The following is a 22,651-nucleotide window of genomic DNA, read 5'->3' on the forward strand; positions in this document are numbered from 1 at the left end:
TAAAAATGAAAAAATAAAAAAATATCGTTGAACGGTAAAAAATGGTAACATTACCGTTATAAAAAAAATTTAAATTAAAATTGAATTTTTTTAAAAAAATGATTTATTGCGTTAGCGTGACGACGCCCACTCGCTGGCCGGCGAGTGGGCGTCACGCCTAGCACCAGCGCACGCCTACGCCAGTGCCCGCCACGTCGCGCGCTGGTGCGTGGCGAGTTGTCCTGCCGAGACGAGACCGAGACGTATCCCTGCAACGCCGTCTCGCTGCCGTCTCGTCTCTCCGATACGAGATAGAGACAGCAACGAGACGCGTTGCGGATGCCCTTAGTCCCTAACATTTTGGGTTGTGGCACCATAGATCCCTAACAAAAAAAATAGCGCTCGGGGGCCCTAACGTTTAATATAATCACGAATGATGTTTTTTTCTGACAAAAACACCCTTAGGCTCTATAAGGGCATTTTTGTCATTTAATTATAATGTTGACATATAATTTTTGACACATTTTTGTCAGCAACCTCATATTTAATTTCTTAATAAGTTCTGGTACTTCATACGTGATTAAATTTTTTCACTATTTACACTTTCTAATATTTATATAATATATAGATTTATCATTATTTGCATTAATTAATATTAAAATGATAAGATGAGACTCTTTCTTCCTTATAAAGTCATTTTCTAGTATTTTTTTGGTGTTTCTATTTTTCCTAATTTTTCTTTGTTTTTAACCTTGATTTATGAATCAATTTTATTTATTATGAAAATATCCTAATTTTGTTATATTAATTTATAAATTTAAATTCTCGAAGGACTGAAATTCTCTTAATTTAAATTCTGCAAGTTATGCATCATTTGCAGAAACTGCCGACGACAGCGTAGGACATCAACTTTCTCTTCCAATTTTGCATTTCCCAACTATGCAGACTCATCAAACCACTCAATTTGGTGAAAGGGATCTCGGCGTGTCACCGATCATCAAAAAGCCGGTGAGGTTTGCTTTCATGGCTGATTAGAGCGTCCAGTAAGCTGTCTCCCCACCGTCCCTTAAATTACTATTTGAGGGTTCCACTGTACTTTATTCCTCCATTCCTTAACTAAGGGACGGAACCTGCAACGCTCCGTCCTTTATTCGTCCCTTAAATTACTATTCATTAAATTTCATTTTTTATTTTTTTTCCAACCCAATTCAATTAAAACAAGCACACTTATTAAAATTAAAACAACATTAAAATTCAAAAAAATATAAAATGGACATAATTAAAATCCTAAAAAAATAAAAATGACATAATTTAATTTTCTCCGCCAAAGTTTTCTCAAATGTGCTCAATTAGATCCTCTTGGAGTTGGCGTGGGTGCTAGAGTCGCGTGTCCTAGCCCGAATAGACAACCGTTCTTGTATTGACGGATGCGCTCCACTTCTTCAAGTGATTGTTCCATTAGTTGACGCATTTGCTCAAAAGGATCCATTTGTTTGAGTTGATTTAAGATGAAATTGGAGTGGTTATAGAGAGGATTTGAGAGGAATAGATGTGTGTTTTTGTGTGAAATGAGTATGAAATAGGATTATTTATATAGTAAATAAATACAAAATTTAAAAAATTAAAAAAATAACGGTAACATTACCGTTTGAAAAATATTTTTTATTATTAAAATTTGAATTTAAAAAAAAACGAATTATTGCGTCATCCGTGACGACGCCCACTCGCGGGCCAGCAAGTGGGCGTCACGCATGCATCAGGGGCGCGACACGTCGCCCGGGCGCGTGTCGGGACGGCGCGTCCCTTTTCTCGCGGCTACGGGCTACGGGACGGGCTGGGGACGGGCTCGTACGAGACGAACGTTGCAACGGGTCCCGCAACGGAACCGTCCCTTTGGGATGGAACGCGAGCCGCGCGCGGGACGAGTAGTGGATGCTCTCAGAGCCTTCCGTCAAGGATTTGGGTAACCAACCAATAATATTTGTAGTCCTAAAACTTTTCACTTTCCCATAAGAACAAAAAATAATCTTTTTATTTTCTCAACTTTATTACATTCTCTTTTTTTAAATTTATATCAATATTAATACTTTTGATTAGGAAACTGGCATAAAGACTCAATTTGATTATGCGCATTTAATTATTCATAATGATTGAAACTAATGCCTTTTAATTTATATGCAAGCATCAAATATATTGAAATACAATATAAAGCATCATTTATAGTTGTTGAGTCTTGAGACTTTAAAAAATGTATAAAAAATAATTCTATAAATTTAATTAGTTATAATGGCGGCACTGAAATAAATTTTTAGAAAACGTTCCATTTACATTTATATATATAGGTAACTTAATTTATATCGTATAATATAAAAATACAAGATCATAAATTTATAATATCATCAAAGAGACCACAAAACAATATTCCAATATGTGAATAAGGATAAATAAGTAAAATAAAAGACACAACAAAACCAAAGACATTTTCATCGTCCAGGGAGAATATTTGATAAAATTTTATAACACTGATTCATCAATGAGTTTGAGCTTTTACCCTTCTGCCGTAAATTTCTTCTTTTTGGGCTTCCGTTTCTTCTGCTTTTCCTTGAGTCTCTTGAAATCCTTGGCGCTCTTCTCCCATTGTTTCCTATGTCTCTGGTAAAGCATCATAGCAGCTCGGGCATCTTCGACCTTAAAACAGATTGAATAAAGCCCCAAAGATCAACTGTCAAATATATTCGCAAAGGAAGAAAAAAGCTAACACAAAATGCACTCTATACGACTGATATCGAACTGGGAGAAAGTCTAACCGGACAGTGCTCGCCATTTTGAATATCAACACTGAGAAATTCAGCTGCAAGGTTCTTCAAGGAGCGACTCCGTCCTTCCCTGGTTAATCCACAATACATCAAAAATATGAGTCATGCCAATTTGCACACATTATACAAACAAGATAACACAGTTGGTAGGAGAGTTACTTCAGAAATGGAGTATATTGGGCTGTATCTCGTATATCCTTCTTTGGATGTGTCAACAGCAATGCCTACACAAAACATCAAGGCATAGGCTTAAAATGTGTATTTGGACCAGCCAAATGGCGTAAATGTAAAGTCCGCAGCAAATACTTACTTTAAGATCATTGTGCAGCGCATGACCTACAAGGATCTTGCCATCAATCATCTCTGCTACTTTCTTTTGAACAACATTGAAATCTTTAGCTGCAAAGATAACAGAAACGGGAACAAATTTGAAAGTCAGGAGTAAACTAAAGTGGGAATTGCATCTTATTGAAAACTAAAAAACAAGAGGAAAAATAATGTACTAGTGTCGTAACAATACAAAATTTGGAAAACTGACTGCAAAATATAAAATACCTACCTTTTTTCAAGTCACGCGGCCTAATCCCACTTATTTCAGTACGGAAATCAACAACATATTCCAGTGGGCGTACATGCTCATCATAAACAACATTTCCCCATTTGTTTACCTGCCATATAGCAATATTGATTCAGTAACCAAACAAGTAATGTGTGTCCATTTCATGTCAAGATACATATGCCAAGTGAAAACACAAGAGTAAACTACAAGATATCAAACAATGAATGTACATCATCGAACCCATCCCAGAGGATGAGACTCTACAGTGGCAGAGTGCACATGATAGCAATCTGCATTGTTACATGCTTCATGGCATCAGTGTTCGAAATATTCATTGCATGGTATTAGAAGAGCAGAACAAGGGAAAAAGTACCAGCGTTACTCGTCCAAGGGCACTCTTGTTTCCCAGTGAGCTAACACCAACCATTTCACAATCCATAGCAACCATATCTGTGAGACTGTCAGGGGTAGTATGAGTATGGAACATAAACGAAACACCATGCAGAAAATCATGAAGAAGCAGGAGAAAACGATTCCACTAGCCAGCTAACCTAAACATAAGTTACGAATCATGGTCGATTTCTACAATAATATTAGATTCCCAGACATCTTTATGAACAAACACCACATTTGTTTTACACTTAGTAGTCGAAATATTAAGTACTAAAATAATACCAAAACATGCCTTGTTGTTTTCACATTTCAACAGAAACTCAGTTGGTTATTTGTACAACATTATATAACTAGTAGTAACCTCAATTCCACCCAAATATTACTAAACTTCGTCAGCAATGAAATTAACCTGCAGTCAGAGGAAATAGGAATCAACGGATTTGGTTTTGGAGCTTGTGGCTCCTCATTCGACCTCTCCTTCCGCTTCCCTATTCATCCCGAAACATAAGTAACTCAAATCCCCTCACAAACAGCACGCACATATACAAACACAAGAATAAAGAAAATCAATAAATTAAACCCTACATACAGAAACCGGGTACCTAATATGCTTTTTGACATTTCTGTGTTTGACTTATTTGAGTGCTTGGAAAAATTATTCTCGGAGCCATTGATTTTCAGCCTCTGCATAAAATACACGTGCACACATTTTATGAGTTAAAAATCGATTCGAACCGAATTCAATTCTATAGCACATGCACAAGTATAACAAATTCAAACTGCACCGAAGAGAAGAGTACCTCTTGAAGCTGAGTCCAGTTGGGGTTGAGAATTTTGCTAGGGTTCTTGAGTTTGGTTGCCATTTCCCCTTCACTTCGGCCCTTCTGTTATAAAATTTATCAAATCAACAAACCACATGCACCAAGAGTCACTCCAAAAGTCCTTTCTCAAACAGTTTAGGAAGAAAATTATCTTGAGAGCAACTAGCTTTGCACTATAACAGTGCATTGAATTTTTTAAATTGCACACCAAAGCCGAAAGGGGGGACTTGATCGATTAATCAAATCAAACAAATACTACCAAATTTCTGTTGCCCAACAAAATCATCAACATAAAAGATCAACTGCAAAATACAAATGATGCCAATGATACTCCTATAGCACAAAACATCAAAAAACTAGTCCAGTTCGTCAAACCCTAAGAGACTAATCGAAATTTGAAGATATGAAGGTGAGTTGGTGAGGTGACTGACTGTGAAGGCCGGAGCTGAGATACGAGCTTGCTGCCTTCTGTGAATGCCGGAACGACGGCGACGGAAGCTCCGAGGCGGAGTGAGCTCGCGAGTCGGGGGAGGAGTTCAGGACCTGCTGCAGCGCGGCTGCTGGCTGCTGCCTGTTGGAACGATGAGGCTCGGACACAGGAGGAGTCGGAACAACGGCGCGTGGACCGGCGGCGGCGGCAGTTCTGGTTTTCTGTCAACTTCGAAATTCAGTTCTGCAATTTGATTGAGTTCTGTTCTTGCCTAAGCCCTAAACCCTAAAATGCGAGAACTGAGTATAATTATAATTATTAATAATATTATAAATTTGAATAAAATGTTTTAATACATTGCTAAAATTTAATGTAATGTAGTAGTAATTAATTATCATTTCACTATATGTTTCATATTATGTGTACATGCTCCATTAAGTTTTCTTAAATCTGATTTATTAATTATATAACTAAGGCGTATTTTTGTATACTTACTATATGTTTCAATTCTCTGATTCGCAATCGTGTTATTACTCTTGGTACTAGGCTTGCACACGGTTCAAAAACCGCCGGTTCTGGTTCATGAACCGCCGGTTCACGGTTCACGAAATGCATGAACCGGAATCGGCCCGCCTAGGGTCCCGGCGGTTCCGGTTCCGGTTCAAAAAACCGGCGATTCAAGCGGCGGTTCAAAACCGCCGGTTTTCGGGCCGGTTTGGCGGTTTGGCCATTTTTTATTTTTATTTTTTGCATTTTTCAATTTAATTACGACTCCAACGTGTTATATTTATTCAAAAATGTACGATGAAAGTTGCAATTTTATTGAAATTACACGTTTACAAGTTACAACAATTACAAATCGAAAAATTTAAATACAAGTTACAACAATTACAAATCGAAAAATTTAAATACAAGTTACAACAATTACACATCGAAAAATTTAAATACAAGTTACAACAATTACAAGTTACAACAATTACCAATCGAAAAATTTAAATACAAGTTACAACAATTACAAGTTACAAGTGTTGACAAAAAAAGACTTAGAAGTTCTTATTAAAAAAATTATAAGTATATATACTCTTAATCGGCGAAGGAGATATTTCTACATAACTAAATTAAGGACACATTTAGCAATTCAACTTTAAATGTTGAGTTTAGTCTAACAATCAACAATTATAGTATAATTGTCAAAAGTTTCCCGGATTTAGCCGTATAGAGAAATCTACTTCATCGACTAGAGTATATACAAATACAATTATGTAATTGTATTTGCATATTTTTAAAATAGGAACAAATGGGAAAAAAAGAAATAAAGGAAAAAGGACTTGAACTCAACTTAAATTTAAAATTTAAGTTGAGATGCCTACGTATCCCCAATGCTCATTTGCATTAGGAAATCAAAGTCCGCGTAGTTCTCTTATCTTACTTACCTATTCGGCTTGGCCGACGGCGGTTTACGGTTGGCCTACTATTCATCCCCAGTGAATTCATCTTGTGATCCCTCCTGACGATCATCCCAATCATTTTCTTGTTCTCTGACGTCGGCTTTGGCCCAATCATCAAGTAACATCACGGCTTCCATATTTTTCGCCGAGAGCTTACTTCTTGATTCATCCAACACACGCGAGCCAACACTAAAAGCGGACTCGACGGCGACAGTGGAAGCCGGAACAGATAAAATCTCCTTGGCCATTGACGTATGGATGGGAAAATCTTTCTCGTGGGTTCCCCACCAATCGAGGACGTCGATTTGGGCCGGAGGAGTAGGACCTTCATCACCAAATGAAAAGAGTGAATCGAAATATAAATCCAATTCACTTACCATACCTGAGCTCCTTCTGCCGGTGCTATAGCTGTATAGGTCGGCTAGTTGGGACGCGGCGTCGGGGTCATCATAATCGGCTTGAAATGCAAAGTCGTAGTTATGTTGTGGAGGAGGGGGGTCTTCTGACTTGGTGGGTGTTGTTATACTTGGTTTCATATTCGGTGTAGAGAGCGCGCAAGTTAAACTCGAAGGTTTATTGGATAATGGACCGGTCCGGGAGGGTTATTTGAAAGGTTTCTGAGAGGTCTACTCCAAATTCGTCATTGGTATCGGATTGGAGTGCTTGAAGGGGGCCAAGATCAATTGAACTCAAGTTGTTATAATAAAAATCCAAAATCCGTGAGGTACCGGCTAATTTCCATTTTGGATCCAATACATTTGCAATAAAAAACACGGTTGGAATCTCCTGAAATACTTGAGCCATTTTTCAATCGTGTAATATAAGACACACATTAGCTCAGGCGAAGAGGAAACATTTTTCATTGCAGTTTTAAAACCAAGGGATATGTACATGCAATGTTCTAAAACACGAACAGCAGTGCAATAATAAATACCCGACAATTCAACAGTAGCATTTTTAAAATTTTTAAACAATTTAAATAAAGCCACACTATGTTCCCAACAACTATGCGAAAGATATAAATCATGAATGGGATAGATTCTATTTAGGGTTTAGGGTGCAGTGTGTGGAGTTTCAAATTCTCTAAAACCTATTAAACGGCGGTTTAAAGTCCAACTATTGTCCACAAAGTGAACCGTAATGCCCATGTATGAATGACGGTTAAAACAATCCGTCCACACATCAGAGCAAATGTTCACTCTGTGGCCCAAGTTGACTAAATAACGTGATAATTCTACCTTTTTCTCCAAACATTGCCGAACGATAGATCGTTGCACGGTCATTCTACCAATTCTCTTGATTGCCACATTCAAACCACTTTGCATAGTAACCTCAAATTTGTTGTCATCATAAACGTTAAAAGGAAAGTGCTTCATTGCCGCCCATCTAGTCATAACATCAGAAAAAAAATTTTGATCATATTTAAACAGAGGCGTACCTGACGAACCCGAGCCGCCGGGCCCGGGTTGGAAGTTGAGTTGGGTTTGGGTAGAGGTAGTGTCGCATTCTACCGGATGCTTCGTCACCAAATGCCGCCGGAGGGTGCCATATCCTCCACCACTCGCAAATTTGTACACTTTATCGCAATAGTTGCAGTAAGCATGAAACGCCGATATCTCTTCTTGCGAGTGCAGATCATGAGGACTTGGAATCACCATCTGGACCTTCTTGTAGTGTTTGACAAAAATGTCAGATTTCAAAGCTTTTGCCGGGCCCGGGTTAGTGGGCCCGGAATACGAGAATGAGATATATCCTCGTTGTTGTCCGACAATATAGCAACATTGTACTTGTCGTCTTGTTGGGAACCACCTCCCCTACCCCCACCTTGTTGCATTTCAGCGAGTAGCATGGCGGTCCTACGATCTTCTTCCATCTACAAATATTATATAAGTTGAAGTTATAAGTATAATTATGAACGAAAAAAAAATTATGAACTCAATTTTATGAAATTATGAAATATGAATTGGAAAAATAATTTTTCATTACTTACTTGCATGCGTTCAGCCGCCACTCGGGAAACCTCTTCCATAACATCTCGACAACTAGGTCGCCTTGATTTTGAGGGACGAGTAGTACTTTGATCTTGGGCAATTCCCTTGCCCCGATCACCACGTCCGGATCCACCACGAGAAGAAGACATATTGATAAATGAAAGTAGTATGGATGGAAATGGAATATGTATGGTATGGAGTATAAGTGTATAACTGTATAAGTGATGAATTACGAGCACAACAACAAATATAGTAGTAAGTAGAAACTAGTAAACAACTTGAGCAATTAGAGAGAATGAGGAGATAATAGAGAAATTGAGATTGAGAAGAGAAATTCTTATTAACACAAGAATGGGGTGAGGAGAAATGAAGGGGAAGTGGGGTATTTATAGGAGTAAAATTGGAAGAAATAAATATAAAAAAGAAAAAATTTCAAATTTCAAATTTTCGGCCAAACCGCCGGTTTACCGCCCGAACCGGCGGTTCACCCACGAAACCGGCGGTTTGTCCACAGTTTTCCGACAGAAAACCGACGGTTTCTGACCGATACGCATGCCTATGCGCTGCACCCTAGCCCCTACGCCTGAAAAGCACCCGGAACCGGTGGAAACCGGTTGGAACCGCCGGTTTGAACCGGCGGTTTTTGTCCAAAAGTGGTGGTTTTCGCCCAAAACCGGCGGTTTTCGTCAAAACCGCCGGTTCACACTGATCCCTACTTTGAACCACTACGAACCTATCCCGGATTTAGCTGTTTGAACCGTTGAACTGGCGGTTTAAACCGCCGAAGCGGCGGTTCACGGTTCATGATTATGCCGAACCTGAACCGGCCCGTGTTAACCGCCGAACCGCCGGTTCCGGGTCCGATTCACGAACCGGCGGTTAACCGCCGGTCCGGTTCGGTTTGTGCACACCTACTTGGTACGCCGCTGGTGGAGTTGAGCAACGAACTCTAACATAGAGGATATCAGGCCGAAGGAGGTGTTGGGCGGAGGGGTAAGATGCGAGGGGATGCTTCGTCAAAAAATAGTGGTAGAGGGCAATCCATGGGCATGATAAGATATTGATTCTAGATGACCCGGCAACGGTATCAGAAGATGTAAAATGACCACGACTTGCGACATTTCTAGGTTTTTACTTACTATAAATTTAGTTTTGCAGTTTTAATAGCTTAATTTGAATAAAATTACGAGAGATTGTGAATTGCAAATTTGCATTTCATGTTTTTAAGTTCCATTTAGATAGGATGATGATTGTTTTTATTGCTATTTAAGTACTCACTCCGTCTGCAAAATGTTGTTCATGTTTGACTTAGCACGGATTTTAAGAAATGTGAAAAAAAAGAGTGGAAAAAGTTAGTAGAATATAAGTCTCATATTTATATATTAATTTTGTAATATAATATGAGTGTAATGAGTTAGTGGAACGTGGAATCCATTTAACAAAAAAAAAAAAAAAATAAAGTGGACAAAACAAAAAAATATTAAAAGTTAATGTATTTACATAGGAATATAGATAAGTGTTTGTTATCATTAATGGTATGATCGAATTACCTTTAATCTAATTTCTCAACATATCATTATTTAGGATAGTTTTATTTTTCTGTTTCACACAAATATATTAAGGAAACAACTAATTAATGTAATTCTCGATTCAGTTTCTAACAATTGCCCCACAAGCTAACCTTCCTCTCCAAGTTTTGTGTAATTTGTAATAGAGATTTGATCTATGATTTGTAATATCAGGGTTGTTGATAGAAGATAAAAAATATTATAATCAAATTTATCATATAAAATAAAAGGTGAACTTTAAATTTTACCCATGAAAAAATTAATATCCCCAAATGTCCCTAGATAAGTTATAATTTTTTAGACTAATAGTATATCAATTTTTTATTTTGTCTACTCTAAAAAAATGAAAAGAGTAACAAAAAGTGAAAATAAATATAGAAGTGAGAGTGCAATAGTTTAAGGACAAATTTGAAATTATCTCTAAAATATTAAATTAAAATAAAATATAGAAGTGAGAGTGCATTGTTAAAATATTAAATTAAAATAAAATGAATGAGGACGAAATGAGAATAATGGCTTGGAAAGATAATGATGACCCAAAGTATGACGTAACATCCTCTATGAACATACGTACACAAGGAATCCATAAAAGGTACACATTGACCATCATTATAAACATCAAGGGAGATTATAATTTACTTCTGATTTTTCATTAAAACTCCCTTTCTCTCCAAATTGCAGGAAACCCATCTTTCGTTCAGATCCATAATCTTCATCCTCTCTTCACCCTTCAATTTGGTCAGTTTTTTTGGGTAATTATGATCAACAATTGAAATAATATTTAAAAATACAGTTTTTCCATCTTTCCGATAATCTTCGGACTTCAGTTTTCTACGCACTTATACATATATGCAAATACATACATTTTGCTATTAAGGCCATACTCTTGGGTCAATTTTGATTGAATTGCAGTTTTGATGATCATTAATCACTGCTCATGCATGTTTCTTGATTAGGGTTTTCGCCCCCTTTTCTTGTTTTGCTCTTTGCAGGAGTTGTAAGTTGCTATTTAATTGATTTATTGTGAGTATCAAAGATTGGGGCTTTTACATGATAAAAGGTTAGTTTTTTTCATTTCTGTTTTACATTTTATGTTTTTTTTAACATTTTAAGTGTTTTTTTAGCTTAGATGATGGTACTTGGATCTTCATCACCTGTTTCATATCAGTCCCTGTATTCATTAATTATGTGGTTTTGATTACAATATGGTTATCTTTTATACCATGCTCCATTTTTAGTGGAAAAGAAGAAGCTTGACTGAAGATATGAAATGTAGATGCACAAATTTTTTCCATAACGATTAGCTGTTTTCTTGTTCTTTCCAAGCAGTATTTGATAGAACTTCTGAGTTATAGATTAATGGTTATTGGAATGGCAGATAATTTGGTTTATCGAAAGGATTGTACTAGGACTTCAAAGATTCTACCGGACTTGGTACATTGATGAAAATCTGGACTTGCTGAGACCGTTATATCAACGTAGCTGTATCTTAGTAGTTAATTATGTGTGTTGATGGTAAACATAAGGGCTTTGTGGCTGGGTCCCTCTGTTTCCATGACACACCATTTTAAGCACAACTACTTTCACCCTCGATTTTATGACATCCAGATCTTACGCCGTGTAAATGAAGTTGTTCAAAATATATTTTTGGGATTTCTTGTCGTGTTAGCTTATTTCTGTCAAATCTACTTCGGAAGGAGGATGTGTGGAATAATTTTGCAATTGAAAATATTGAAATATAGATTGGTCATTATTTTGTGTATGTAAATTTGGAAATTGATATGGTGGTAGATATGGATAATAGTACTTTTGTGTATGAAACAAGAGATTAACACTTAATACTTGGATTGGGAAACAAACCGGAAAACCAAAAATTCAGAAGGTTCCCTAAGGAAAAAGTTCCCTGCCCAAAATTAAATCTGAATCAAAATTTATTCTTCCTGAACCAATCTAATGTATTTCCAGTATTTATATGATATACCTTTGGGTCCAAAGACAATCGAATACGAGACTAGCCCAAAAAAAAACTTCAATACATAAATGAATAAAACAACTTTAACTAATTCCTTCCACCCCCTATGTCGAACAATTTGTGATTTCGCATCATATGTTAACTGGTCTTTTTGACAGATATAGGAGTTTAATCTAGGGTTATGAGCTAAAAGAAGTGAACTCGACAAACTCATATATATTAGAAGCTGTTTTCATTAAATTTTTTGGATGGTTTCCAAATGTGAAAACTTCAAATTAAAATGGAAAAGTTCAGTACTTTGGGATGAAAAATGTATTCAGTGGCATACATTTGTTCAGTAATTTAGGCTTTTGTTTATTGCTGGATAGTTGATTCCGATTGAAAATTTTCTATTTGCCAAATTTAGTTATTAATGTGCCAGCTCAGACATGTTATTAATAACTCAAAAGCAAATTAATCTTTTCCTGTGCTCAATATTAACATATAATCGTTAATGTTGTTATCACTAACCATCTTCAGCCTGTACATGAACACATGTTTATGTTTGTGTGTCTTGTAAGAGCTTGAAATTGAGTACTTTCTTGGTTTTCTGTTGAATAGTATCCCAGGGTAAAAACTTGCTGTCTAATTTGTTCCTTTTCCCATCTTTTCAAGTAGTATTATTTACCTTAAACACTAAAATTTAACTATTCTCTAACCAAATCCTCTGATTGGGAAATTCATGATTTATACTAAAGTATGGATTTTAACATTGATATTTACTCTGGTTCTCTTTAGTTCTTAATGCTATCTTCGACTAGAAAATAACCATTATGCAGTTTCACATATACATATCAGTTTCCTAATGGTATCCTTTTCTTCCCCTTTATGTATCAGTTTGTCAGTTTATTTTGCCTGCTGTTTGGTGGATGAAGTTGCGTTCTTTTTTCATTTCTATATTAGCTGCGCTGAATAGGTTTTACTTTTTCTATGAGACAATGCTGATCGAAATAAAGACTCCTGTAAACTAATTTGTACATACTATCGTAACTCCAAGTCGTCTGATTACAACATTTTTGCTATGCTTGGTCTCTTGTCACTTACTGAATAAACTGATGGTAAAACTAAAGATATGTCAGAACGACCATGCTTATATGTATTGTTGTATCTGTTTTGTATAGGCACCTGAGTGGATATGGGGCATCGGAATATTCAGTTCATGAGACATATGATTGATCTAGAAAACGATCAAGGCCCCGGCCAGCAACCCCCTGATCCTTACATCTTTTATCCCAGCGTCCCGAACTTCCCTCAGACTAACCTTCAGCCGGTTGTTCCTGCTCCAGGAAGCCAGTGTAATTTCAACATTCATCCGATACCAGATTATCATGATAATACTGTCTTCTATGGTATGCCACCATACAATGGCGCCCCACCTCAATATAATCCATTTTTGGCACCGCCGTCTGGAAGAAGAGATTTTCCTGTTCAAGTAAATCATGGGGCTCCCGATCAATTTCCGTTGTCAACAACTCACGGTATTGTTGGTATTCCTACAGACAGCTACTGCAGAAACATGCCCTGCTCAGATGGCGTCCGTGGGGTTCCTAATTATTACCATCAAAATGCTTCAGCTGGCCCTAGTTCTTCGGTTACCCCTATAATTGCTAGGCCAGCCGAGCCTGATATTACTCGGGCTAACACGGCCAGTTATGTGCCGCTTGAATATGGTGGGAATAATGTGAGTATGGTAGGAGTGCAGTCTGTCCAGGCTCATAATGCTAATCGTGCGATCCATGGAAACTATATTGCGCCACCCGTTCCATTGCCTGGCAACCCTTGGTTGGATAGCAATTTTTATCCGAACAACGGTAATGCTGCCTGGCCACATTCTTGTAATTTACCATATGGACTTGGTAATTGTGTAGCTCTTACGTTATAACATGTATGTAGCATTGTATCTCTCATTTATTATTTTTTTCAATGTTTTCCTCTATATCTTGATTTGTCTCACTCTATTTTATTCTCATGCCCTTGTATCTCTATCTGTTTCTCTTGACGTATCAGCTAGTGCGAATGGAGTGTGTGTTGAAGCCGGTGTACAAGGTTATCCGTTAAGAGCCATTAATAGAGCTCCAGCTGGCTTTATGCATCCTCCATATGCTCCAGGTCATCCTAGCCAACACCATCCAACTCTACCGTTGCAACTGCTCACTGTTAATCGCCCATCAAATAGGATCCCCACGAATAGTTCGTTAAATACAGGCATAAATCCTACTCTAGATGTAGCAGATGTTGGGCCTACATTTCTGGCGCCTGTTCCACCCACAGGTTTTCGGTTGTACAGGCCTCACCGAAGAGAAATCATAATTGATCCAAGCATCAGACATCGCAACCTTCCTCATTTAAGAGTTTTGCCTGAAGATGTAACATTTTTTATCCCCCTTTCCATTTCAGCTCTCGTTTTCAAGATATACATGTTGGTCATAAGCTGTGCTCGTGAGATATAGACACTGTGAAGTTATGGTGATGGTTAACCTTTCCTGTTGGCGATCATGTTTAGGAAGTTGCGCTGCTTGAGATTTCTGGCCATCATGAAATTGGAGCTACCGTTGATCAGCACCGAGATCTACGTTTGGATATAGATCACATGTCTTATGAGGTAATTGGGGAGTTCAAATTCCCCCCAATAAGGCATATCTGATTCACTAGTTGGGTTCTATTTTCTAAGGTTTCGAATTTGACATCGTATTTGCAGGAGCTTCTTGCATTGGGAGAACAGATGGGCAGTGTTGGCACTGGATTATCTCATGAATTTGTTCAAAATAATTTGAAAGTACGAACTTTTAAACTGTCCCCAACTCGTGTCGAGCTTGAAGCGACAAATGATCTGCAAAGAAATAACTTTTGTGTTGTATGCCAGGTATATTTTACAATTGTCTGATGAGTTTAAACTGTATATATTCTCAGCGTTGTTTCAGTCTCGGTCTGTCTGTCTGGCTGGCCAAGTTAATTGATGCGTTTCTTTTCGGCCTGAGATTTAGGAAAGTGATGTTTAGTGATTAAAAAGGGTTGATTTTTGCAAAAGAGGAAATGACTCATTTAGCTGTAAAGGAATATGAATCGATTGACTTGGGACGCAGGCAATATTAGAGAAATGCTATGATTTTACAATCAATGCAGTTATTCTTGTATCCTAATTTATTTCAATAAGTCCATTTTGCTACTAGCATGGATGTTTCAATGATCTTGATTTGATTGGTGAAATGTGATCATCTACCATTGTGACGACTGATTCGGGTTCTCTATCTTAGAGCGATTACGAACCTGAACAAAAGATCGGAACCCTCGGATGCGGCCATGAATACCACAGTGACTGCATCAAGAAGTGGTTGCTGGTGAAGAATAGTTGCCCTGTATGCAAATCCCCAGCTCTGAGAGCCGACTGACTGGAAAGTTTGAACTGAACCTCTTGCATTTAAAACTCTTGGTAATTATTCTATAATCAAGACTTACTTGATTCATGTATTACAGTATATTTTTGTATATACATGCAAAAATATGACTCCCCCAAATTGTATAGACCCATTTGTTAGCTGTGGTTATTCATGAAATGCAGTGTAGTTACTATAATTTTAATTTGGCATGTTTTGGACTTGTTTAAAATTGTACATCAATCTATGTAGAATTACAAATGATTATTTGTATAGTATTCCTCCTTTTTGGAAAAAATCAAGGGATTCTTCTTTTTATTTATTTTAGTTGGTTTTAACTTATTTACTTAATTCAATGAACACCAAGTATGATCGAAAGATTAACTTGGGATGAAAGGATTAATAATACGTATACTATCTTTATTGTAGTAACAAATCTATATAGTATTTGTATTATCTCTAGTGACCAAATCATTGACAGCTCTCCGATCCGATGGTATATTATATTCCATTCAGATTGCCAACTTTGGTGGATGTGTATATTCCATTCCTTGACCTCCCTTGTCTCGCCCGCCCGTTTCTCAAATCTTCTCGCTCGGTTTCCATTCAAGGACAACTCGTTGTTGCCATTTTTTTTAACATTGAACAAATGATTTACAACAACAAAAAATGCACTTACTTCGCACTACTAATTATTGAGTGACCAATATCGATAAACCCATTATTAATTAAATCTTCCATTAGAAAAATTGGCCTATAATCTTTAACAGCCACGTGTCGAAGGCAGACTAGTCGTTTCCAGTCTAAGTGATCCACACGCATGAAATTCCTAATTTGAGCATTTTCCCATACACTTTTACTTGTTCTACTCTCTTTCACTAACCAACAATGTCTGCCGAAGAAACCAACACCGCCGCGGCGCGGACTCCCTTTCCGGCCGACCTGATCTACCACTCCGGCTTCGGCAACCACTTCTCGTCGGAGGCGGTCTCTGGAGCTCTCCCTCGCTCCCAGAACAGCCCCCTCCTCTGCCCCTACGGCCTCTACGCCGAGCAGATCTCTGGCACATCCTTCACTTCTCCACGCAAGCACAATCAGCGCAGGTCGTACTCAATTCCACCTAATTGCTTTCGTTTCTCGGAATCAATTGCTGCTTTTTTGCTCATGATTTGGCGTTTTGGTGCACGCAGCTGGCTGTATCGTGTGAAGCCCTCCGTTACGCATGAGCCGTTCCGACCTAGAGTTCCCGATCACCTGAAGCTCGTCAGCGAGTTCGATCGGTCGAACAGCTCCGCCACGCCGACTCAACTGCGATGGAAGCCGGCGGATGTTCCGGAGCCGCCGACTGACTTCGTCGACGGATTGTACACCGTGTGCGGCGCTGGCAGCTCGTATCTTCGCCATGGTTTTGCAATTCACATGTAATTGGTATTCTATAACTCTAGTTATTTTCGGGCAATTTGATTTCATACATGGATAGAGTAGAGATAGATAGTTTATAAACCGCGCAACTCTCAGCTTAGGAATCAGCTGTTAATGATTTGTTCTCAGTATCGCATTCCTCATATTTCCAATCTTTTTCCTCTTGGTTCCGAGCTTTACTGTTCATGTTTCTTTACTTATTTTTTTATATTGAGATGGAAGTAGGGGTGAAGTGAACTTTTGAAGACTCAAATGCTAGCATGCTTGTAGGTATGCTGCCAATGTATCAATGGATAACTACGCATTTTGTAGCGCAGATGGAGACTTTTTGATTGTTCCTCAGCAAGGAAGTAAGTAATGATAACTGTACATAGTTTAGTAATTAATGTGTGCTTTCTAAATGCTATTTTACTCAGGCAGGAGATATAATAACAATATCCTGATGTGTACTAGTGATATACGGGAAACAGATAAACATAGTGTGGATGAATTTCATATCACTATTGCCAAGCGTATACTCATAACAATGGCAGTTAGCTGAATGTCTTTGTTCTTGGCATATGTTATGGAAATTTGTTATTTGCTGCTGTCTTTGTTTCTCTACTGTGTTCTTTAACTACTCTTTTCTTTCACTATCTTTCTTAGAGTCAGTGTTTTACTGTTTGGCTTTTACAGACATAATGAACTCAATGGTTTGACTAAGGGTGTGTGGGATAATGTGATGTTACTGCTGCTTTACACTCTGATCAGGTGGTTCGAGTACTACCAAAAGTAAAATAAACCAATCTCACATTATTATACTGATCATATAGGGTTGTGGATCACTACTGAATGTGGAAGATTACAAGTATCTCCTGGTGAGATAGTAGTCATACCTCAAGGTTTCCGTTTTGCTGTTGATCTGCCAGATGGGCCATCAAGGGGGTACGTAGCCGAAATATTTGGCAGTCATTTCCAACTTCCTGACCTTGGACCTATTGGTGCGTCCATATGATACTTAGAACTTCCCTGTAGGGCAATGTTACTTTGAGCTAGTAAACAAATCCGTAAATTGTATTATTTGTGTGCTTTTGAGTGTAGGTGCTAATGGTCTTGCTTCTTCGAGAGATTTTCTGGTTCCTGAGGCCTGGTTTGAGGATGTCCCATGCCCTGGTTATACCATCGTGCAGAAGTTTGGTGGTGAACTCTTCACTGCAAAACAAGATTTCTCTCCTTTCAATGTGGTGGCTTGGCATGGAAATTATGTCCCTTATAAGGTAGGAGTAGTATTTTGGGTTTATTAATAGTTGTAAGTGTGAAAAGGGTATGGTGGGGCTTCTCACCAATTATACTACATATATAAGTCAGTTAAATAAATTTTGTTGATGCTAGCCTGATGAGTGCCTTTTATGTTTCCAGTATGATCTAAGCAAATTTTGCCCGTATAATACTGTCTTGGTTGATCACGGGGATCCATCAATAAATACAGGTATAACTAGCATGATAATTGCTGCAATTACTTCCTACAGCCTGATTTTTCGTGCTAGATGATAATTCATTCGATGCAGGTATTTTTGTTTTTTCTTCTAACCCCCCAAAGTTCTATGCAGTTCTGACAGCTCCTACTGATCGACCTGGAGTGGCATTGCTTGATTTTGTTATTTTTCCACCTAGGTGGTTGGTTGCTGAACACACATTCCGCCCTCCATATTATCATCGCAACTGTATGAGTGAATTCATGGGTCTAATTCATGGTGGATATGAGGTATACCATATACTAAGGGCCAGTTTGGTAGGAAAGATAAATAAACAAAACATAATAAGAACACATAATTTATGTCATTTTTGGTCATACAACTTCAAGATAGATGAGTTATTTACCTTACCAAATAGCTCCTAATGATAATGTTGATGTACATGATTGTTTATTTCTATATTTGATACGGCTTGATGATCTGATGAATGAAATGGTAGTTAAATAGGAAAACCAAGGTAGAAAGCATGTCATGTCCCTTTACCTGTCATTGACATGAATTGACTTATAATCAGGCAAAAGCTGATGGATTTCTTCCTGGCGGTGCAAGCCTTCACAGTTGCATGACTCCCCATGGTCCAGATACAAAAACATATGAGGTAATGCACTCACACTTTTAAGACTTTTCAAGCCAAAATTTATGTTTCATTTGCTTGTCTCAGTTGATTTTAGATCATGCCATAAACCTCGTTAGTAGATATAGATGGCACGTCTCTGTAGTTCACAGTTTGTCTTTGTAGTTTCATGATGACATGTCAAAATTTAACAGGCCACAATTGCAATGGAAAATGAAGCAGAACCCAAAAGAATCTCTAATACCATGGCTTTCATGTTCGAGTCATGCCTAATGCCTAGGGTGTGCCCGTGGGCACTTGAGTCTCCCTACATGGATCATGAATACTACCAATGCTGGATTGGTTTGAAATCCCACTTTACCCGTGAACCCCTTACAGTAAATAGCCAAGAAGTAAAGAGTGAGGATGGCACATAGGACTTGAAAGTGGTAAGAACTAGCAAAATCAGCTGTGCATTTCGTGTGGCCAGTGGTGTATATAGAGAGATGTATGTAGATTAAGACGGAATGGTACTGCAACTGCTGGCAAAGAATATGATGATGTAAATATAGCTATAGAATCTTAGGTCAATCATTTGGTGAAAACTAATGTCTGTAGATTGAGACTGGCTTAGCATTAGACATGATAGATATAATTTGCTCTCTCCGGCATATGGAACTGGGATCAGTTTTAGATAACGGAATTCATGCACCTGGATCTGCCAGTGAAGAACCTTAACCTGTCACACCGTCTTATATAAATATTGCGTAAAAAAACATAACTTTCTGAAGAAAGTAATTGAATTGCCTAAATTGTTTTTTTTCTTACATGGACAGTATAGAAATATAGAATAGATAGCAAGAAGAACATTTAGGGTTCGTTTGTTACCCATGTTGGCCTAACATGGGTTAAGAAGATGTAATATCCAATAGCAGGTTTAGTGATGGAGTTAGTAATCTTTGCCCTATGTTTGTTTGGACAGACACATATCCCCACCTCCGTAAACACGGTGTTTGGTATGCATTTGCGAAACTAGAGATACACGTGTGCATTCCCGGTTTTATCCTCATTGTTTTTTCATAATGCCCAGATTGCCCTCATCCCCCATTTTGGCGCTGAAATCCAATTATTCGTCAACGAACACCCGGGAACAAGGCGTTCGCGTCCTTGAAGCAGAGAATTGCGGGTGTGCTAATATATGACGGGAAGGTTCAAAACTCATCGAATGCATTTTATTAGTCGACTGCGACACACTAAATGGGATCTCTTCATCCGAATCAAGGTCTATCTTTTCTTCAACTGATCCCATCTCTAGAAACACTCAGCTGCAGAAACAGGTAAAACAAACTACAGATTTCAAACAAACATCAATTTGATTTGAGTTAAACCATTGGCAGATAACAATGAAACAGAAATTAGGGGAAAAACAAGCATTTGAGTAAACATCAAAGTCACTTATTAACAGATATAAAACCATTTGCAGAGCTACAAATAGATAAACACCTAAAAATAGGCACATTTACACACAGATCAATCAACATCCTCTAAATCAGCCCACTTGAAAAAATCCAAAGCCAAAACAAGACAAACAAGTGTTAAAGATCGAAGCTTTCACCTTATTACTAAGTAGATTTCTGCTTTTTCTACTGATGCAAATGGATTTGAACTCAGAAACTGTCTCAACTGAAGCAAAGTATCCCAATTTTTTAGAAATTAAAGAAGGGCTATAGTCTTACTCAGAAATTATATATGTATGACAAAAGCAATCGATTTTGAAAATCTTCAGTAGAAAATTAGGCAGATATTTGAGATACTCAGATTTCTTATGTCCAGACTTGAAAAGAATCAAATTTCACTTCAGTGGGCGAGATATGAGGAACCAAATTTCACTTCAGTGGGCGAGATATGAGGAACATACCTGCTGAACAGAATCGTTGTCGGCCATGGCAAGCACGGTGTTCGAATTACCCAGGGCGTTAGCTGGCAACCTACAAATCGACGCAAACGCGGTCAGAAAATCGAATTGGTTAAGCCCATTATGAAATTATAATTCAGACGACCACCAACGGCAACCACGATGTTCGACCCAACAATTTTGTAGATGAACGCGTCGCCTAACAGCAAGTGCTAGTTGATTGTGCAGGAATTTTGCCGATTCATGGAGTAAATGGAGAATGAATGTCAGGGGTATTGAAGTCAATTGGGTGAAATGCCAAAGCTTCAACGAATTTCTTCCTCCCTATCGCATGTGTTACTAGAGATTGAGTTATCTGTATTTTGGTTTCCCGTGTCTACGTTTCAGTCGGGTCATGGGATGGAAGAACCGGGTCAGGTAGATAGCTAACATGCCAACCAAACAAGGAAGTTAGGGTAGATAGGGAGGCCTAACATGGACTAACATGGGTAACAAACGAACCCTTAGAGTAAATAATCAAGTACAATGAGTGTTTAAAACTACTAGTACTATTGAGTATGTGAATTAAAATAGTGATATAGTTATATTTGGTTAGGGAAGTGGAGCAGCTACAGACATGAGCTGAGACATGTTAGAATCATATGTCCACCCCACCCCACCCCACCCCACCCCCCATGTGCACTTCTTAGCCCCCACCCCCTCTTCGCTTTGTCCCCAAATTACAAGCACATGCATATCTCTCTCTCTCAATTTCTTAGTGGTTCCCACTTTACCAATTGGCCTATGGACATTTTTATCTTAATTAATTTCAACCTTTTATTTAAAATACATCCACATGGCAGCCTAATATGGATTTAATAAGCCTTATATAAATGACTGAGAGTTCGTAACAGCTACCAAGAGCCTGATACTCATACGAATGAAGTGACTTCAAAGTTGCAGGTTTGCTACCACCAATAAGCTTTAATTTTTATGAATTTTATAAAATTAAAAAATATTTTTTAATTTATTACAATCAAACTAAATATATAAATCGAAATGAACAACGCTAAACCTACGTCAAACAAGAGTGATGCTCACATAAGGTATGTAACATATTATTCTTCCTCGTTATTAAGTGTATAGTTTATACTCCTACTTAGTTTTGACTATTTTGATGGACAAGTTCAGAATTATGTCTATCTCGAGTACTTATGTAAAATTCAATATACGGAGTATAAATAATAAGTTAATGATTTTTTACGTGAATGGAATATTTTACTAAATCACTTGCAAATTAATCAAATATTATTTGAATCGATAATTATGTCAAGTCACATTATGAGTGAATAGCATTCAGTAATATTTTAATTAAGTGTAATTAAGGAGACACTAATAATGATTAGCGAAAAGTTCAAAGTCCTGTCTAAGCACCTTCTGTCACACTAAAGACTGTCTCGTCTCATAATTCATCATAATTTCCAAAAGTTCTCCAACTCTTGATATTCATTATTGGTTATATAACTCACTTTCTTAGTGGGTATACCGTATATATGTCGATGATGCCAAACAATTTTTTAAAAAAATCCTAGGATATTTTTTCCCCAATATTTCTCCAAAGTTGATAGACATTTGTCAAAATTACATTTACCAACTAATGGATCATAATGAGATAATGTATATGTTAAGCAAAGCGTTGATATAAAATTTATTAACAAGACATTTGTTGATATCAAGGACCTCTAATATTTAAAATATCGAGTAAATATTGGTCAATTGATTTTAATAAATTTACGTTAAAAAATTAGGGTTAGCTTAAAAGGAAGGTGGGCATGTGCAGAGAAGAACATAATCACATTGAAGATGAGCTAATATAAA

General features: G+C 37.6%; 3 protein-coding genes across 5 annotated transcripts; 2 read left to right on the plus strand and 1 right to left on the minus strand.

The window, feature by feature from the left end:
• Positions 1 to 2,344: 2,344 nt before the first annotated feature.
• LOC121769723 (RNA exonuclease 4-like) lies at positions 2,345 to 5,298 on the minus strand. Its single transcript, XM_042166461.1, has 10 exons — positions 5,000 to 5,298; positions 4,548 to 4,631; positions 4,350 to 4,431; positions 4,157 to 4,235; positions 3,728 to 3,812; positions 3,355 to 3,463; positions 3,106 to 3,194; positions 2,955 to 3,019; positions 2,787 to 2,865; positions 2,345 to 2,667 (listed from the first exon to the last, which is right to left on the minus strand). Exons 2-10 carry the CDS (start codon positions 4,608 to 4,610, stop codon positions 2,527 to 2,529), a joined length of 792 nt encoding a protein of 263 aa, XP_042022395.1. The 5' UTR covers positions 4,611 to 4,631; positions 5,000 to 5,298; the 3' UTR covers positions 2,345 to 2,526.
• A 5,318-nt stretch (positions 5,299 to 10,616) lies between these two features.
• On the plus strand, positions 10,617 to 15,712 carry LOC121770583 (probable E3 ubiquitin-protein ligase ZFP1). 2 transcript variants are annotated; one of them, XM_042167321.1, is made up of 7 exons: positions 10,617 to 10,743; positions 10,998 to 11,065; positions 13,138 to 13,827; positions 14,024 to 14,382; positions 14,520 to 14,618; positions 14,715 to 14,879; positions 15,271 to 15,712. In XM_042167321.1, exons 3-7 carry the CDS (start codon positions 13,152 to 13,154, stop codon positions 15,403 to 15,405), a joined length of 1,434 nt encoding a protein of 477 aa, XP_042023255.1. In that variant the 5' UTR covers positions 10,617 to 10,743; positions 10,998 to 11,065; positions 13,138 to 13,151; the 3' UTR covers positions 15,406 to 15,712. The 2 variants fall into 2 exon arrangements, with proteins under 2 accessions (XP_042023255.1, XP_042023256.1); XM_042167322.1 differs by having other exon boundaries at positions 10,634 to 10,757.
• Positions 15,713 to 16,230: 518 nt separating this feature from the next.
• Positions 16,231 to 21,378, plus strand: LOC121769793 (homogentisate 1,2-dioxygenase-like). 2 transcript variants are annotated; one of them, XM_042166549.1, is made up of 9 exons: positions 16,231 to 16,493; positions 16,581 to 16,811; positions 17,083 to 17,162; positions 17,625 to 17,792; positions 17,893 to 18,068; positions 18,211 to 18,280; positions 18,402 to 18,556; positions 18,841 to 18,924; positions 19,970 to 21,378. In XM_042166549.1, exons 1-9 carry the CDS (start codon positions 16,279 to 16,281, stop codon positions 20,048 to 20,050), a joined length of 1,260 nt encoding a protein of 419 aa, XP_042022483.1. In that variant the 5' UTR covers positions 16,231 to 16,278; the 3' UTR covers positions 20,051 to 21,378. The 2 variants fall into 2 exon arrangements, with proteins under 2 accessions (XP_042022483.1, XP_042022482.1); XM_042166548.1 differs by lacking the exon at positions 19,970 to 21,378 and adding an exon at positions 19,095 to 19,611 and having other exon boundaries at positions 16,234 to 16,493.
• Positions 21,379 to 22,651: the final 1,273 nt, after the last annotated feature.

The sequence above is a fragment of the Salvia splendens genome, chromosome 16 (assembly GCF_004379255.2).
Source record: "Salvia splendens isolate huo1 chromosome 16, SspV2, whole genome shotgun sequence".
Taxonomy (NCBI): Eukaryota; Viridiplantae; Streptophyta; class Magnoliopsida; order Lamiales; family Lamiaceae; genus Salvia; species Salvia splendens.